This window comes from Panicum virgatum, chromosome 9N (genome assembly GCF_016808335.1).
Source record: "Panicum virgatum strain AP13 chromosome 9N, P.virgatum_v5, whole genome shotgun sequence".
Classification (NCBI taxonomy): Eukaryota; Viridiplantae; Streptophyta; class Magnoliopsida; order Poales; family Poaceae; genus Panicum; species Panicum virgatum.
In genome coordinates this window covers 45494949-45513491 of record NC_053153.1, presented here as the reverse complement: position 1 = coordinate 45513491, position 18543 = coordinate 45494949, and the positions used below count along the sequence as shown (strand labels likewise).

General features: G+C 49.0%; 1 protein-coding gene across 2 annotated transcripts; it reads left to right on the top strand.

Moving 5' to 3' along the window:
* The first annotated feature begins 4593 nt into the window (after nucleotides 1-4593).
* On the top strand, nucleotides 4594-17679 carry LOC120690642 (caffeoylshikimate esterase-like). Of its 2 annotated transcripts, none has more exons than XM_039973368.1 (9): nucleotides 4594-4757; nucleotides 4853-5060; nucleotides 5394-5423; nucleotides 11140-11266; nucleotides 11364-11510; nucleotides 11653-11783; nucleotides 13927-14064; nucleotides 14529-14627; nucleotides 17206-17679. In XM_039973368.1, the coding sequence occupies exons 1-9, from the start codon at nucleotides 4609-4611 to the stop codon at nucleotides 17434-17436; spliced, it is 1260 nt and encodes a 419-aa protein (XP_039829302.1). In that variant the 5' UTR covers nucleotides 4594-4608; the 3' UTR covers nucleotides 17437-17679. The 2 variants fall into 2 exon arrangements, with proteins under 2 accessions (XP_039829302.1, XP_039829303.1); XM_039973369.1 differs by having other exon boundaries at nucleotides 4636-4753.
* The last annotated feature ends 864 nt before the right edge of the window (nucleotides 17680-18543 follow it).

Genomic DNA, 18543 nt, shown 5'->3' with positions numbered 1-18543 from the left:
GTTTCTCAGACCGGTCAGACCGGTTGCTCCCAGACAGCCCGCGAACAAAAGCTCCAAATCGCAAATCTTGAGCAAACGAAGTCCAAATCTCATCAAACTTGGAGGAAAGTGTCGTAACTACCCCATGAACATATCCCCAAAAGATCTCTCCCGAAGGATCAACAGATCGTGAGAAATCGAGGGAGAATCGAAGAGGATTGGGGTTTTCTCAAGAACACGAAATCGCCAATCCGTGAGAACTCATGATTCCAGGGAGTGTAGCACTAGGCTAGATGCAAAAGAATCATTGCAAAGAGTTCAATAAACCACGGAGACAAGGATTGTTTTCCTCCAAACAAGAATCGCACCAAAAGAGGAGAATTGAATCCAAAACGCAAAGGAGGAAGGGAGGACGAGATGCTCAGCACATGCAAGTGAACTCTTCAGATTCAAAAGCCCTGAGGGCACGAGGAGGATAGGGCCTCGTTTCCCAATCAAATCCCTTACAAGGTTTCAACAATCCATGGTCAAAATCAACTCAAACGAGAGGAACAGAGGGAGAGGAACACAGGGGCGGCGGCCTGGGGAAACAGAGAATTCACGGGCACAATACAAAAGCCGCAATTAACCTAACACAAGTGAAGGGGTATTTATACCCGCGGGACCGGTCAGACCGGTATGCTGGACCGGTCAGACCGATTGGTTAGACCGGTCAGACCGGTGCCAGGGACCGGTCAGACCGGTTGGCCTGCAGCACCCCCTGTACAACGATCTCATCCGACGGCCGAGGTTCTTTCTTCGAAACGAAGTCTTCTCCGCGATGCCGCCGTCTTGATGAAGATCCAGTCCGCGGTTTTGGAGGGTCTGCGAAACCCGGGTAGGTGGCCGGTTTTGAGAAAACCGCCAAATCCTCACGCGCGGGAAGATTCCCGCCTCCACACCGTGGCCCTATACGCCGTTCCCGCCTCGGCCCTCTGACGGCCCTAGACGCCGCCCGACGCCCGTCACCTCCTCGCCCGCAGCGAGGCCCTAGACGCCGTCGACGCCCGTCGCCTCCGTCAATCCCGAGACCGACGCCCGTGCCTCCACGACTTGGCGTCTTCAACTGCCGTCCGCCTCCTTGGTTTTGTGGCGCAAACAAAGAAACCCGCCTTCCATCGCCGCTTGCGCCCTCGATCCAGGAGTGGACGCCACAGCTGCCGCCCGGTCCGAGCTCCGGTCCCGGCTGCCCTTCACCGCCGTCCACCGCACGGTCCATCGGCCACAGCACCTCCACGGCAGCTCCCCGTCGACACTTGACGTCCGTGTACCTGCAATCCAAAGACCAAGCGCACGATCACACCGCACGGTTGACAATTCACTCATCACAAGCAGGATAGAGAACTCTCGTTCCTCAAACATTACCACCAGTATTTTCTAGATAAAACGACAGCGATGCACCCGGAAGTTGCGATCTAGAATTACTGCCAGCAAGAGGTTAATCTAAACTTCACCAACCGACCAGTTTCAACGGCACTTGAGAAGTAGCCAAGATTAATATGGAACAAGCCATTGAACAATCTATCATCTATTCCAACGGCGATTGAGACGATGCAGCCCAGCTTGCTGAAGAACTCATGGAAGATCTATACTACTCCTACTCCTAAGGCAAAAAGGTAAAGGTACGGGAAAGGGTAAATGTGTTTTGTTTGATCGACGTGATAAACCTTTTACAATGAACGGAAGTACATATTTATAGGTTGGACTAACTTGCTTGACAAGCAAAATCTAAACTAAAAGAAAATACTAAGATACATGGACTCTAACTTCTCTTGTATCGAATCCTTGCTAATTAAGCTTCTTGCCTATCCGTCCCATCACAATGCATAATTATCCCAGATTACTTCTCGTGTGGCGCATTACATCTCTTGTACGTGAACCTTCCTTTGTTTTGTCTTGCATACTAATGATGTGATTATCCGATCAGATTAAGCCAAATAACCCCCTGTGCCATCTGCGACACAAGCCAATGAATACATACACGTACAAACTCTATTTTCTATTTGACCCGCCTTCAATATCAAATAAAATAATCCGACCAGGGTGCTAATCAAGTTTGCTTTCTTTTTTTTTCTTCCCACACGCTTGCCACGCAAGCTCCTTCTGGCTTCCATTGCCTTCACGTGTGAATTCACAACTAGCAGGCTTCAAGCTTCATCGGGCTTCCATCTTTATCGGCAACTGTTGTTGACCATGGGCTTTCATATTAACACAAATAATTGATTGCTTTGCAATTTAGATTATATCAGATTTACCAAAATCTGGTGCCAACATTACAGACCTTCTACCCTTCTATGGAACATGGAGGATATAGAAGATGGATAGTGCTATCACCACCTGCCGCCTACCTCTATAAACTGTGGTAAAGCAACATCCAACAACACTTGATTAATCCAGACCGCATGCCCACATTAGTAAGTGATATTCTTGTATCCACGTGAAGCCCCGACCCTCTAGTTCGACATACATTATACTAGAGCAAACATTCGAATACTGGATCCAATGTTGTAGAAGTGGAATTACTTGTCTAGTTGTGAAAGGTATATGAAACAAATGTAAATTAATCACAGAGCATACATTTGACACTGTAGAATATAAACGACACGATTATGTAAATCTAGAAGATAACTCTATTGTAACTCTCGGATATACTTAAGGTAAGAGCTAAAGGCATACCAAATACTCCTAGAAACCTTGAGAACCCGATGAAGAGTTGCTTTAACCTAAACTTCACTAGCCTTTGGACTGAGAGAGAAATGATAGAATGAGCAATTTAAAATGTTTGCTCATTTGGATCCCCTCCCCTCATATTTATAACCTTGGTAAGACGGTTTGAGGCTGGTAAAATGGGTGGCGGCATGCATCGGGGAGAGCTGAGGAGTTGCCACGTGAAAAATGGGGGGCCAGGAGCCCACTCCTGGTTCGGCAAACAAGGGGGTTGGCTGAACCAGAGTAACCGCCTATGGCCACCGACCTTCGCAGGAGGCTAATCTGTGGGGGCCCTTAAGTCGGTTTTCCGTGCACCATGATGTCTTAAGTCGGTTTCCATGTTTTCATGGGCCCTTTGATGTTTTGCTGCTTGCTACGTAGGGTGTGTTTTCCCCCTGTTTCTGCTCAAATCCCTACATAGCACTAAATTCTACTAGACATGTGGAAATGATATTATTCTGAACAAATATGTGTGCAAGAAATTATAGGTCTTATGATTTTCTGATCAAATTGACGATAGAGCGATTTTGGTATTTAACGAGTCTCAGCAGTATCCTTAGGTGGATTGGTTGCTTGTGTCTCCTTGCTCTTGAGGAGAAGAATTTGAAGGATTGAATGGGTTTGAATAATCCATTGAAGTGTCTGGGCTGTAGCTTTTTCCCCTAGAGAGGGTGGTGGGATGTTTTTATCCTTGAACAGAATGGTGGTTGGATTGGCTCCAAACTGAGTCTATCTAGATGTGTAGAACTGTATGCATAGTTGTAGTTATTAGATGCTAGAGTTCACATATGCAATAACTGCTTGTAATGGTCAATGGATAAAAAATATTATTCTATTTGAAGCACCGGTTGCAAAATCAAGCTCCGTAGCTAAGATGGTGCTTGATCTCTATCTCTAGGCTATGACTAGAGAATCTTTCTCAAACATTTAAGAGTACCCCAAAACTCATATGCGGAGCTGCTCTAAGAGGACTTTTGTTTTGCCGCATATGCACTAGATGCAAAAGTCATACATACTTCCGGCTTGTATATAAAATATTGTTGCACTCTTCTAACTCGCGTGGAGGCGTGGAGCAACGCGCATCTTATAAAGATGCTATTAGCACATGCTTAGGATATATTAACTGATATTAGTATATTTTAAAGTAAATTATTGTCACTCTTCTGATTCGCGTGGCGCAACGCGCATCTTATATTATAAAGATGCTATTAGCACATGGTTAGGATATGTTAACTGATATTAGTATATTTTAAAGTAAATTATCAATGAGTACAGTATAATTGCACTACGAGCTTTCACTTTTATTTTATATAAGATGGCTTCTCAAATAACTAAACATTTTCTCATTACACTGACGTAACCCGGCCCACCGTGAGCTTATATATGGGCGTGATTGGTCTCTTGCACGGTCTCAGTATGTTCCGCATGAGTAAATTTGGAGATCTTCTCAAAATAGAGGGATCACAGTAGACTTCCTAGGAATCGATGGTGGACGGGTAAATTTGGAGATCTTCTCAAAATAGAGGTCCAAATAGAAAGTCTGTTGGAGTATATCTTTTTAGTCTAGTCCTCTAAACATGAGATAGAAAACTGTTTAGAGGGTCTGCTTGAGTTGCTGTAACAAGCTCAGCTCAACTTGAACCAGCCAACTAATCAACTCTTATATGTAACTAGCATCTTAAATTAGTATGGTCATTACATTATGGTAGGATAATTTTGATCCACTTGAGATTGGAGTTGCAACCATCCATTTTAATCTCACTCAAACCTTTTGAATTGCTCGAAGAGGAAATGCAAATGCTAGAGACTAGGAACAGCTGGGTTCCGGTTCCGGTGACGTAAAACAACACCGAACAAGCAAAGAAAAAGGAAAAAAGTTTGATGGCGTGTGCTCGCAACTCATTTCCTTTTCCCAAAAAGAAAAAAAGGAGGCACAATAAATGGCGTCAAAGCCGCGGGCCTTCGCGAAGGTCTTCCTCCCGGTGCTCCCGCCGCCGCCCCTCATCACTGCTCCCGTCTTCCCGCGGTTGGTGGGTCGCCGGTCCCTCGCCCTCCCCTTCCTCCCGCCTCCTCTTCCTCCCGCTGCAGATCTACTAATCGAATCTATCCACCCGTTCCGTCCCAGCTGGCCGACGACACGAGCCGCGGGCGCGGCGGCGATGTCGGCAGCGGCGACGCCGCCGGCGCAGGCACCGAGGAATTGGGAGGGACTGGTGGACGAGGCGCTGGAGCGGGAGGTGCTGGGCGCGTGCCTGGACCAGGCCCCCGAGCGCCGCCGCGTCCGCGAGGCATTCAAGGACGTGCAGCTCAGCATCGACCATTGCCTCTTCAAGGTCAACCCCCTACTCTGCCTATCTGCTTAGAGCCACAAGGAACGATGTTCTAAAACAGATGTCCTTTCCTTTTCGGTTCTTCACATTTCTTAGTGACGTGTCAGCATGGGATTGGTTAGGCAAGATAATATAAGTTCTGATTTCGTGCGTTTTGTGTACTTGTTCGCGTAAACAAGCCTGCAATGCAAACGTGTTTTTTGGAAAAATATATGTTGTGTTCTTATAAAAATATGCATACAAAATTCAGGACATGGTTCTGGCTTTTTTGAACACTCTTTTTGAGCTATTTAATGCCATTAATAATCTCTCACTTGCATTCATTTTATGCTGCAGGGACAATATAGTGGCATTGGAACAAAGGAGGTACTGTTCATAACTATACGGTGTCGCCCTAATAATGAGATCCCTGAACTTAACTACTGCAATTTTTAAATTTATGTCACCTATTTCTACACAAAATTATTTATGCCATATAGAGTTAGTTTCTCTTCACCAGTGCTGAGTGCATGCTCTATTTATGAGATACATTCGAGCGGTTACGCTTTATGTACGTTCAAGTGTATTTATTTCGTAATTCTGGCAAATGCTGACCCTACAGAAATATGGATAGTTTCAGTATCTGTTTTTCAAAAGATAACTCCAAGGCATTACAATGTTGAAGTTCTTAGAGTGTATCCCATACATACACTAGTTTCTCCTATGCTTTGCTAGGATTTTGCGAAAGTGATGAACCTTCAGGATTTTGCTATTTTATAGATCATTTTTTCTGGTCTGCAAGTTGTTTTAACATGGTAATATGCTATGCAAAACGTGTTTCTTTGCTCAATGGTATTTGAGAGCATGATGACACACCATTTGGATCTTTCTTTATGAGTTTTGATAGAGTGTATAGCTGTGTGCGTATACTTGAGGCCCATATTGGGCGTGTAGGCCCATATTGGGCGGCCCATGTCGGGCATGTACATCTTCTTGTATTGCAAGTCACATTGGCTATATAATGAGAGGTCACCCCCGCATAGGGTGTGCGGTGTTTTCCTATTCCCTCTATCTCTCTACATGGTATCAAGAGAAGGCAACGATCGACCTTCCGCTTCCGCTCCCCCTGCGCTAGGGTTCCCCCCTTGCGCCCCACCTCTCTGCCCTAGTGCGCCGCCTCCTGGCGCCGCATCTCTCCCTTCTCTGCGCCCTACCCTAGGGCGCAGCCCTCCCCTCCCTGCGCGCCCTACCCTAGGGCGCCGCTCCTTCCCTCGCGCCGCGATCCCCTCGCGTCGCGCCCACCAGCAGGCCGCCGCCCCTGGATCAATCTGATCCAGAGCCGCCGCCATGAGCCTCTCCTCCTCCTCCGGCGCCGCCAGATCGGACGCCTCCGCGCCTGTGCTCCCTACCGCACCAACACAGGCCATCGTCGTCCACCCCTACACCACCGTCAACGTCAAGGCTCACGTTCCCGTGACCCTAGACATGAAGAGCGGCAACCACTCCAAGTGGGCGTCGTTCTTCACGGCGTTGTGCGGCAAATTCAGCCTCCGCCGCCACATCGACGGCACCGCAGCACAGCCCGACAACCCAGATTGGGACGTCGCGGAGTGCTGCGTGCGCAGCTGGATCTTCGGCACCGTCGACGACTCCGTCCTCGACCTCGCCATCACCGATGAGAACCAGACCGCGCGCCAACTCTGGGTCGCGATCGAGGCCCTGTTCCGCACCAACACGGCCTCCCGCGCTGTCTTCCTGCTCGAGGAGTTCCACACTCTCAAGCAGGGCGACTCCACCATCGACGAGTACTGCCAGCGCCTCAAGTCGAAGGCTGCTGCCCTTCGATAGGTCGGCAACCCCATCACCGACTCCCAGCTCGTTCTCAGCCTTCTGCGCGGCCTCAACCCTCGCTTCGACTGCACCGCCGACGACATCGCCAACGCCACGGTTCTTCCGCCCTTCACGCGTGCCCACGAGCTGCTCTCCCTCAAAGAGCTGCGCCTCGCCAACGACGCGAAGAACACGGTGGCCACTGCCCTCGTCGCCTCCACCACCGCCTGCTGTACCAGCCCCTCTTGCCGCTCCTCCTTCGCGGGGGTTGCTACGGGCGGTAGCAGCAAGGGCGGGGACATCGGAGGTAGCGGCGCGCCCAAGCAGAAGGGCGGCAAAGGCGGCAGCAAGGGTCGCCGATCTGGTGGCCAAGGAGGCAAGGGCACCGGCGGCCCGCAGACCGGCGTCCTGCAGGGCACCCCACAGGGGGGACAGTACCGTCCAATGGGACCCTGGGTCTACTTCAACCCGTACGCCCCTCAGGGTCCCACGGGTCAGCAAGCCGGCGGCTCCTGGCAAGGCGGCCAGGGCGGGTGGTCCAGCGGCCACGGCGGGTGGCAGGGCGTGCAGGGCGGGCGCACGCCCGGCCTCCTTGGCGCCAACCCCCAAGCGCACACCGCGTTCGCTCCGGCTCAAGTCTCCACCCCTCAGATGTGGGATCAGGCCGGCCTAATTGCCGCCCTGAACCAGATGGCGCTCCAGAACTCCAACTCCTGGGTCATGGACTCTGGCGCGACCTCCCACATGCACTCGTCGGATGGTATACTTCTCTCCCGCCATCCCCCCTCTCATCCTTTCATCACCGTGGGCAATGGTCAGACCATCCCGGTTTCCAGTCATGGCAGCTCATACCTACCCACCCACGCGTCAAATTTTTCTCTTCATAATGTTCTTGTTGTCCCTTCTCTAGTGCGCAACTTACTTTCAGTTCGCCAGTTCACCAAAGACAACAATTGCACTATTGAATTTGACGCCCTTGGTTTTTCTGTTAAGGATATCCCGACCAGTCGCGTGATTCTTCGCTGCAATAGCTCCGACGGCCTGTACACCATCCCCGCCAGCCCTGCAGCTCCACACGCCAGTCTCGCCATCTCCACCAGTCTCTGGCATCAGCGTCTTGGTCATCCTGGGGTCGCCACCATAGAGTTGCTTAGAAATAATGCTTCCATCCAGTGTAATAAATCTAGGCATCCTTTTTGTCATTCATGTCAACTTGGCAAGCATGTGCGTCTGCCGTTTAGTACCTCTAGTTCTATCAGCACTATGCCTTTCGAACTAGTTCACTGTGATGTCTGGACCTCTCCTGTAGCGAGTATTTCGGGTGCTCAGTATTACCTCGTCGTTCTTGATGATTTTACTCATTTTTGCTGGACTTTTCCTCTTGTTCACAAGTCCGAGGTTGCTGGTCATCTAACCAACTTCTGCAGCTTTGCCCAGACACAGTTCGGCCTTCCCGTTAGAGCTGTTCAGGCTGATAACGGCACTGAGTTTGTTAACAATGCTCTCGCCACCTTCTTTGCATCCCGCGGCATTCACCTACGTCTCTCGTGCCCTTACACCTCCCAGCAGAATGGCAAAGCCGAGCGCGTTCTTCGAACCCTCAACAATAGCATTCGCACCCTGCTCATTCATGCCGGCATGCCGCCCAAGTATTGGGCCGAGGCCCTCGCTACGGCGACCTACCTCCTTAACCGGCGCCCCTCCTCTGCTGTTCAGAACAGTGTTCCCTATGAGCTGCTACACCGCCAGCCACCCGACTACGCTCATCTTCGCATTTTCGGCTGTCTGTGCTATCCCAACATGACTGCCACCGCCAAACACAAGCTTGCTCCTCGTTCCACAGCTTGTGTCTTCCTCGGTTATCCTTCCTCCCACAAGGGGTACCGCTGTCTCGACCTCACTACTCGGCGGATCATCATCTCTCGCCATGTTGTGTTCGACGAGACCTGTTTTCCGTTCAGTGCTGACCCATCCAGTGTGCCTCCGAGCTCTCTGGACTTTTTTCTTTCAGGTCACGCCGCACCGGTGCCTCGCACTGCAGCAGCGGCTCCTACTGCGGTCGCTCCGTCGCTTGTCGACGTCGAGCAGCCGCGGCCCCGTGCTCACCTGGAGGAGCTCTTCGAGGACCCTGCTGTCCTCCAGGTTGGGCCGGTTGTCGGCCACGTGCCGGCCGCAGCTCCGGCCAGCCCACCCCCAGCTCCAGTCGCCCCTCCTCCACTCCGGGTGTACACTCGGCGTCGAGCACCGAGGGCTCCTGCAGCTGCACCGGCACCTGCGCCCGCTGCTGCTGGTCCAGCTGCGCCTCCTGTGGCGGCCCCTCCACCGCCTCCTCCGCCACCTCCACCGCCGGCTTCAGTCAGCCGGCCTATGACGCGGTCTCAGACAGGCTCCCTGCGGCCTGTTGAGCGCTACGGCTTCCCTCCACCACCACCGCCTCTAGCTCCTACGGCTCAGATGGCCTTCGTCGCCACTGCCATCTCCCCGATCCCGGGGAACTACAGGACTGCTCTGGCAGATCCACAGTGGCGGGCTGCCATGGCTGAGGAGTACCAGGCGCTCGTCGACAATGACACTTGGCGGCTCGTTCCCAAGCCTCCTGGTGCCAATATTGTGACGGGCAAGTGGATTTATAAACATAAATACCACTCCGACGGCACACTTGCCCGTCACAAGGCTCGCTGGGTTGTTCGCGGCTTCACCCAGCGACACGGCGTCGACTACGGCGAGACGTTCAGCCCCGTCGTCAAGCCTGCCACGATCCGGGTTGTCCTCAGCATCGCTACTTCACGACACTGGCCGATACACCAGTTCGATGTGAAGAATGCCTTCCTTCACGGACGCTTGGAGGAGATCGTCTACAGTCAGCAGCCTCCTGGCTTCGTCGACCCTGCTCATCCTGACCATGTTTGCTTGCTGCAGCGCTCTCTTTATGGTCTGAAGCAGGCTCCGCGGGCATGGTACCAGCGTTTTGCTACCTACCTTCGCCACCTGGGTTTCGTCGCCTCTGCCACCGACACCTCCCTCTTTGTTCTTCAAGAGGGAAGCGCCACCGCCTACTTACTGGTGTACGTCGATGACATCATCCTCACGGCTTCTTCGTCGGACTTGCTCCGGCGAATCACAGCTCGTCTTCACTCCGAGTTCGCCATGACGGACCTCGGAGAGCTGCACCACTTCCTTGGGATCTCCGTCACGCGCTCCTCCGACGGGCTGTTCCTCAGCCAGCGCCAGTACGCGTTGGATCTTCTCCAGCGGGCAGGCATGGCCGAGTGTCACTCGACGTCGACACCTGTTGACACTCATGCCAAGCTCTCGGCTACCGAGGGTCCTCCTGTCGCCGACCCCTCTGAGTACCGGAGCCTCGCCGGCGCTCTCCAGTACCTGACCCTGACGCGTCCGGATCTCGCATATGCAGTACAGCAAGTCTGTCTGTTCATGCATGACCCTCGGGAACCTCACCTTGCGCTGATCAAGCGCATCCTTCGCTATGTGAAGGGCTCCCTGTCAGCCGGCCTCCACATCGGCACTGGGTCGGTTGACAAGCTGATCGCCTACTCCGACGCCGACTGGGCAGGCTGCCCCGACTCCCGCCGCTCTACATCAGGCTTCTGCGTCTTCCTTGGCGACAGCTTGGTGTCCTGGTCGTCCAAGCGACAAACCACGGTGTCCCGGTCCAGTGCGGAGGCCGAGTACCGGGTTGTTGCTCATGTGGTCGCCGAGTGTTGCTGGCTGCGCCAACTCCTTCAGGAACTTCATGTCCTGTTGAAGGTAGCTACCGTGGTCTACTGCGACAACGTCAGCGCCGTCTACATGACTGCCAATCCGGTCCACCACCGCCGTACCAAGCACATTGAGATCGACATCCACTTCGTTCGCGAGAAGGTGGCTCTCGGCGAAGTTCGTGTTCTTCATGTGCCGTCACAATATCAGTTCGCTGATATCATGACGAAGGGACTTCCTGTGCAGCTATTTCAGGATTTTCGGTCCAGCCTTTGCATCCGGAATCCTGATGCTTCGACTGAGGGCGGGTGATAGAGTGTATAGCTGTGTGCGTATACTTGAGGCCCATATTGGGCGTGTAGGCCCATATTGGGCGGCCCATGTCGGGCATGTACATCTTCTTGTATTGCAAGTCACATTGGCTATATAATGAGAGGTCACCCCCCCCCCCCCGCATAGGGTGTGCGGTGTTTTCCTATTCCCTCTATCTCTCTACAAGTTTAATCCAGCTTGTTGATTAATTATTCATCATTGATTTTTTTCCCTTTTACAGTCATATGAGCGGAACTCTAGGGGCGTGGAGATTTTCTCGAAATGTTGGTTCCCAGAGAATCATTGCATGAAAGCAATTGTTTGTCTCTGTCATGGTTATGGAGACACCTGTACCTTCTTCCTTGATGGTTAGCTTTTCCTGTACGATGCTTGTAATGCTTCAGTTTATCTGATTTGTTGCTTTTGTTACATATTTTGAATAGTTTTTTTTCTTTTTTACTTTAGGGGTAGCTAGGAAGATTGCTTCAGCTGGATATGGAGTATTTGCACTTGACTACCCTGGCTTTGGTCTTTCGGAAGGACTTCATGGATATATTCCAAGTTTTGATACTCTTGTTGACGACGTAGCTGAACACTTCGCTAAGGTCAAAGGTATGCTGTAGCAGTGATCTTACTAGTAACTCATGCTGTTTCAACATGATCTTCAGGAACGGTTGCATACTTTTGTGACAAAGAATTCTTAACTAAAAGATTATCATTAGACTGTAAACATGTTCTTTTTTCTTCTTGTTAGGAAATCCTGAACATAGTGGTCTGCCGAGCTTTCTATTTGGTCAATCTATGGGTGGAGCAGTTGCATTGAAGGTTCACTTCAAGCAACCAAATGATTGGAATGGTGCAATACTAGTTGCACCCATGTGCAAGGTAGTTATATTTATGTAGAATCCCTGTTTTAAAAAACGTTTTAAAACTATGTTTAATCTTGATTAAACGCTAAACTTTGGCCTAGCGTTGCGTTTAATCACAGTATCGTTTAATCACAAAAGACGTTTAATCACAAAAAACTCTAAACCATAGGCTAGCGTTCACCTAGGGTCTAGCGTTTTTTAAAACCTTGTGTAGAATGTTATCTATGTAAGTTAATGGCTTATCACTTATTCCCTCCGTCCTGTCCCAAAAAGAATGTAACTCTCGGTTCCCGAGGAGTCAAACAATTTCAAGTTTGGCTATACAAAAAATTACTAACATTTATGTCTCCAAATAGATTTAGTATGATAATATATTACATGATTAATCTAATAATATTTACAACAACAACATAGCCTTTTTTCCCAAGCAAGTTGGGGTAGACTAGAGATGAAACCCGAAAGAAATAAGTTCAAGGTTCAGACACATTGATAGCTAGTCTCCAAGCGCTCCTATCCAAAGCTATCTCTTTAGAGATATTCCAATCCTTAAGGTCTCTCTTAACCGACTCATCCCACGTCAGTTTAGGTCTACATCTACCCCTCTTTACATTATCGACCCGCTCAAGAACCCCATTACGCACCGGTGCCTCAGGAGGCCTTCGTTGGACATGTCCAAACCATCTCAGCCGATGCTGGGTAAGTTTCTCCTCAATTGGTGCCACCCCGACCCTATCCCGAATAATTTCGTTCCGGACTCTATCCCTCCTTATGTGCCCGCAAAACCACCGCAACATCCGTATCTCTGCTACACTCAGTTGCTGGACATGTCGCCTTTTTGTAGGCCAACATTCAGCACCGTATAACATCGTCGGACGAATTACTGTCCTATAGAATTTGCCTTTTAGCTTTTGTGGCACCCTCTTGTCACAAAGGACGCCAAAAGCTTGCCGCCATTTCAATCAACCAGCTGAAATTATATGCCTAACATTTTCATCAATGTCGTCATCCTTTTGTAGCATCGATCTTAAATACCGAAAAGTATCCTTCTGGACCACCACTTGCCCATCTAGACTAACGTCTCCTCCCTCATGCCTAGTCGCGCTGAAATCGCACATCATATACGCGGTCTTGGTTCTAATAAGTCTGAACCCTTTCGACTCTAACGTGCGTCTCCACAGCTCTAACTTCCTATTAACCCCTGCCCTACTCTCGTCAACTAGCACCACATCATCAGCAAAGAGCATACACCAAGGGATCTCACCTTGTATATCCCTTGTGACCTCATCCATCACTAAAGCAAATAAATAAGGGCTCAATGCTGACCCCTGGTGTAGGCCTATGTTAATAGGAAAGTCAGTGGTGTTGCCATCACATGTCTGGACAAACGTCGTCGCATCCTTGTACATATCCTTAATGAGGGTAATGTATTTAGTTGGGACTTTGTGCTTCTCCAAAACCCACCACATGACATTTCTCGGTACTTTGTCATATGCCTTCTCAAGGTCAATGAAGACCATGTGCAAGTCCTTCTTCTGCTCCCTATCTCTCCATCAATTGCCGTATTAAGAAAATCGCCTCCATGGTTGACCTTTCAGGCATGAACCCAAATTGGTTTTGGGTCACACTTGTCACTCTTCTTAGGCGAATCGTATGGCTCATCAGCTTAATCCCACAGTAGTTAGTACAACTTTGAACATCGCCCTTGTTTTTGAAGATATGTACTAATATACTTCTCCTCCATTCTTCCGGCATCTTGTTTGACCGAAAAATGAGATTAAAAAGCTTAGTTAACCATACTATTGCTCTATCTCCTAGGCATCTCCACACCTCAATGGGAATACCATCAGGGCCCATCGCTTTACCTCTCTTCATCCTCTTCAAAGCATCCCCGATCTCTACCTCCTGAATTCTCCTCACAAAACGTCTGTTGGTATCGTCAAAAGAGTCATCTAACTCAAGGGTAGGGCTCTCACTCTCCCCATTAAACAACTTGTCGAAGTACTCATTAATCTATTAATACTTATTTTGTAATATAAATGTTAATATTATTTTGTATAAATTTGGTCTAATTTGAAATTATTTGACTCCTCGGGAAGCGAGAGTTGCATTCTGCCATTCTTTTTAGGATGGAGGGAATATTCACAAGATTGTTTCAATAGATTGCAGATGATGTGGTTCCACCTTGGCCTGTTCGGCAAGTTCTAATTTTTATGGCCAAACTTTTGCCCAAAGAAAAGCTTGTTCCTCAAAAGGATTTAGCTGAGTTGGCATTCAAAGAGAAGAAGAAACAGGAGCAGGTCAGTGTCTGTCTGTCTGTCATGTTGAAATCTTTGAAACTAATATTGGACCCTTTCATCCAATTGTAGTATTTCCTTCTTTTCTTCCGTTTTGACTGCCTTGCACATTCTTTGTTAGGTCATGAATTTTTGGAGATAATGACATGTTACAAATTAAGAATATGATCCATTTAACATTGCTTCTGACTCCACCTAAAATGACTAGGCATTCTTATCTTTTCCAGTGATCAGTATAACAAATTATTTGTGACATAAGGGGACCGTATGGTTCTATTACTGCTTCTACTTTTGTCTTAGAGCAATCCTGGAGGATGTACGAATATGGATTTTTAGGTGCTGTTAGTGTTTTTTTGTGCTTAAAAGAAATCAGTTTGGTTCTTTGAAATATTTATTTACTCAATCAATGCAAATTTTTGTTATACCTTGCTATTAGAGTGTACTTATTAGTTCACTGACCAATGCAGTGTTCATTCAATGTGATCGCCTACAAGGATAAACCAAGGCTCCGGACAGCTTTGGAGATGCTGAATACGACACAAGAAATAGAAAGACGTCTGGAAGAAGTATGTGGCTCATATTTGTTTTTCTCCAGTTACTTGAGTTATACATGTCTTGCATGCTATATTAGATGGTTTCCATGTTCAGTGTGTTACTTTCAACTGTCAGTTCATGCACTTGTTTATATGTAGATATCCCTCACCTTGCTGTGACTGCACAGATCCAATGATGATCTATATTTAGTGCTGAAGGAAATGCCTTGCTTCCATTCATGCTTTTAGCCGTATACTAGTTGGTGGTGGGTTGCATGAAAGCATGTAGTGGTAAAAACAGGAACAACTAGGGAAGACCCATGAAAAAAACTTCTAGTTTGTCTTTGTACCAGGTTATGAATAGCAGGTGTCCTGAATAATAGCCACAAGAGGGCAATATAGAGAGAGTATCAGAGCAGTGAAATAGGAATACAAAAAGGACTCATACCCTTAAGGCCCCGTTTGGAAGGAGGGAGTTGAATTCCATTCTGATAATTATAATTTAGACACAAATCTATTAAGCTAATATGATTATATATGGAATATATTTGTATACTATTGTTAGCCAAATGAGGAATTTACTTATGTGCTATATTTCTACTATAGAGGAGTGAGCTAAGGGCATCAGTAGCATATATGGTCGGATGGACCTTAGCTGGGCCCCACATGATGATAAGGCCCCTTTGTGTTATGTATGAGGCCAGCTCCCGGCTTTAAGGTGGGTCCTATCATGAAAATAAAAAAAGTCTGCACGTGGCCCATAAGAGAAGCAAACGTCGCCGCGCCGGGAACTTCCCATTGCTAGCAGGCTGCGAAAATCTTATTTTAATCTATAAGACAGGGTCTTTAGCTTAAAGCCGACCTCAACCTTTTTGTGCCTAAGGTCGATCTTGAGGTCAACCTGATAACTTATATGGTCGACCTTAAGAAGGCTTAAGACCCCCATATTCTCTTTACTACGGATGCCCTAAAGAGCGTGCTATAAGTTACGGAATAGAAGCATAACTTGGTGGTATATAGAATCAATTTCCATCTCCCACCCAATGAATTTAGGATAGGCTTATATCTAAACTTTGGAAAGTGGTGGGATATCAAATTTTAAGCTAAATAGCCTAGTTTATTAAGGGTGTGTTTGGTTGAGCTTTTGGCTGTGGCTTTTGCCTCCAAAAGCCAACAGTCCAACCAAAGGGGTTGGCTGCCATCCAAAGTCAGCCAAAAGTAGCTTTTATCTAGTACAAATTAGAAAGCACCTGGATCCCTGCTTTCACTGGCTTTTGGATCAAAAAATTACCCACCTGCCACTCATTATGTAGGTACCGATTCGCGTTCTATTTTTCGTCGCTCTCTCTCCTCCCTATAGCGATGGTGAGCCGTGGCCGGAGCCTCTCTTCTCCGGCGACTTCCTCCCTTCCGACGCACCACTCTGCTTGTACCCCCGCTGACCCAGCCCCAGCGCGCTCCTAGCGCTGCGACCGCGAAAATATTGCAGTGGCAGCAGCAGCAGCAGCAGCAGCAGGCCTCGCCACCGCACCGGCATGCCAAGACGGACTCGGAGGTGACGTCGAGCATGGAGCCGTCGTCCCCGCCGCGCGCGGCCTACTACGTGCAGTCGCTGAGCCACGACGACGGCGAGGACAAGACCCTGGGACTCCTCCCGCTTCTCCGCCAGCGCCAAGAGCCCCTCCTCCCGTGCCGGCGGCAGCGGCGGCGCACCCGGCGGGGCCGGCGCCGCCCCTGGGCGAGGAGGGCGCGGCGGCGGCGCTTGGATGGAGGAGGCGGCCATCGAGGGGGAGGGCCTCCTCGAGATTGGACAATGACGGCGATGACGGCTACGGCGGCGGGTGGAGCGCGATCCCCAAGCGGGTGCGGTACGGTATCCTCCCTCTCGTGCTCGGGAGGAGGGGTTATCTGCGGGGGCGGCCGCCGCCGTGGGGCACAGGGCGGCGAGCGTGGTGGCGCGTGGGGCCGCGGCCGCCGGCGGCACGCATGGCGGCGGGCGGGGCTGTGGACAGCATCGCCGGGTGGGGCTGCCCGTGGCGGCGGTGCGCTTGGCGCAGCTGCTTGCCGGCGCAGCGGCTCACCGGCAACTCTGCCCAGCCCCAGCTCCTCTATCCCCTGCTCGTGTTGTTGCTCTTGGAGAAAGATGGAAGAAGATGACGAGTGGACCCCACTCGTCAGTGAGAGATGGAAAGGTCTGAGTGGTGTGTAGTGTGAATGACATGTGGGGTCTGTTTGTAGATTTTCCCAAAGCCACAGCTACTCTACCAAACAGTCTTCTGCTTTTTCTACAGCCAGTTCTGCACAGCCGCTTTTTCTACTGCCACAGCCCACCGCAGCTTTTCCAGAAGCTACAGCCCAACCAAACACACCCTAAGTAGATTTGAGTTCCTCCAAAATGAGAGGATCCAAACGGCCCCTAACAGAATTAATGCTTTGGCATAACATTATGGAAATAGATAGGTGTGATCAGATAACACTTGCCTTTATAATAAATAAGTGTTCTGTTTTGAAGACAAGTTTTAACTAGAATATGGTATTGCTGGTGGTCTATTGATGTATACCGTTGCTGTTTCAGTATCTTGGTGGTTGACGCCTGCTTCATCTTTCACAGGTTTCTCTGCCCATGATAATATTACACGGCGAGGCTGATTTGGTTACTGACCCGGCCGTGAGTAAAGCTCTGTATGAGAAAGCAAAGAGCCAAGACAAGAAGCTGTGCCTCTACAAAGGTGCATACCACGCCATATTGGAAGGTGAGCCAGATGATACAATTTTCCAAGTTCTCAATGATATAATCTCTTGGCTGGATCAGCATGCAACAAAAGGTCAAGGTTCGTCGTGAATCACGCAGTGGGCCGTCCATCAGGATTAGGTGAATTTCTTTGGCATTGCTGTCAGGGATATAATCTTCCTGTCAGGGATCCCCAGATCCAACGATCGAGAATTACATTTTTGTGACAACCATGTAAAATTCTTAGTTCTGATTATTAATTTGTCCATCATGTATCTGAGCGATGTACATAACTGATCCACGTGTATTTAATTACCATGGATTATTTAAGATAAATTTCAGTTGTAAAACGCCCTCTGTTTTGCTCCTAAAGTTCATTACAATCCTCGTTGTGGTATTTATATTTGACAATACCCTATTGTTCAGCAATTAACTAGAAACAGGCACATGAGACGTCTGTCATTTTCAAAGCATCAGCTTGCGGACTGCGGTGGTGTTTCTGTTTCGATGCCAACGCACGGGATACAAAACAGCCCAGCGATTCTGGGTGGCTGAGCACTGGCTGCGAGCAGCCGGCGCGCAGCTGGAGTTAAGAAATGGCGGGGGCCCTTCCTCTTGCCGTCTTCTCCACTGTGGGATGTTAAGAAATGAGGAGCCTCTTTTCAGGTGGCCGTTTGGTACTTTGGTACGGAATTGTGTCATGGTGATAGTGGATTTTGTGCCCCCAAGGGCAACTGCCTAGAACATCCATCCGTCGACCGGGATGTAGCTTTAGGATGCGTGTTTGTTTATCTGGCTCCTAAATGGCCCTGGAACTAACACCATTTGAATAAGTGTTAATTAGCAATGGGACCATATATATCAGGTCTAGCATTAATATTAGGTCTAGTTAGGGGTGTAATTAGTGACCCTTAAGTGCACCTCCAACTCTTTTTAATTTAAAATTTTGTACTAGTTCAAAATGAGATCTCACTTTAAAGAAGTCGTCCAAGATTTTGAACTAAAGAGAGTTGGAGGCGCACCTAAAAATCACCAATTGACACCTTTAGGTCTAGTTCATACCGATATATATTTGGGTGGGCTGATAGCTTGTTTTCTATTAGTGTGTCGACTAGATAAACAATCACATGTAATGATGCTGCCAGTCACATAACTATATCAGTAGTGGGTGGTGCTATTCTTCCGCCGTCACATTTAAGTCCAAAAATGATGAGCAAA

Bases quoted from the DNA above. Each gene is read 5' to 3' on its own strand.
- LOC120690642 (XM_039973368.1), top strand. From the start codon at position 4,609: ATGGCGTGTGCTCGCAACTCATTTCCTTTTCCCAAAAAGAAAAAAAGG. The intron at 4,758-4,852 runs GTGGGTCGCCGG...GTTCCGTCCCAG, and splicing joins CTCCCGTCTTCCCGCGGTTG to CTGGCCGACGACACGAGCCG. The intron at 11,511-11,652 runs GTATGCTGTAGC...TCTTCTTGTTAG, and splicing joins ACACTTCGCTAAGGTCAAAG to GAAATCCTGAACATAGTGGT.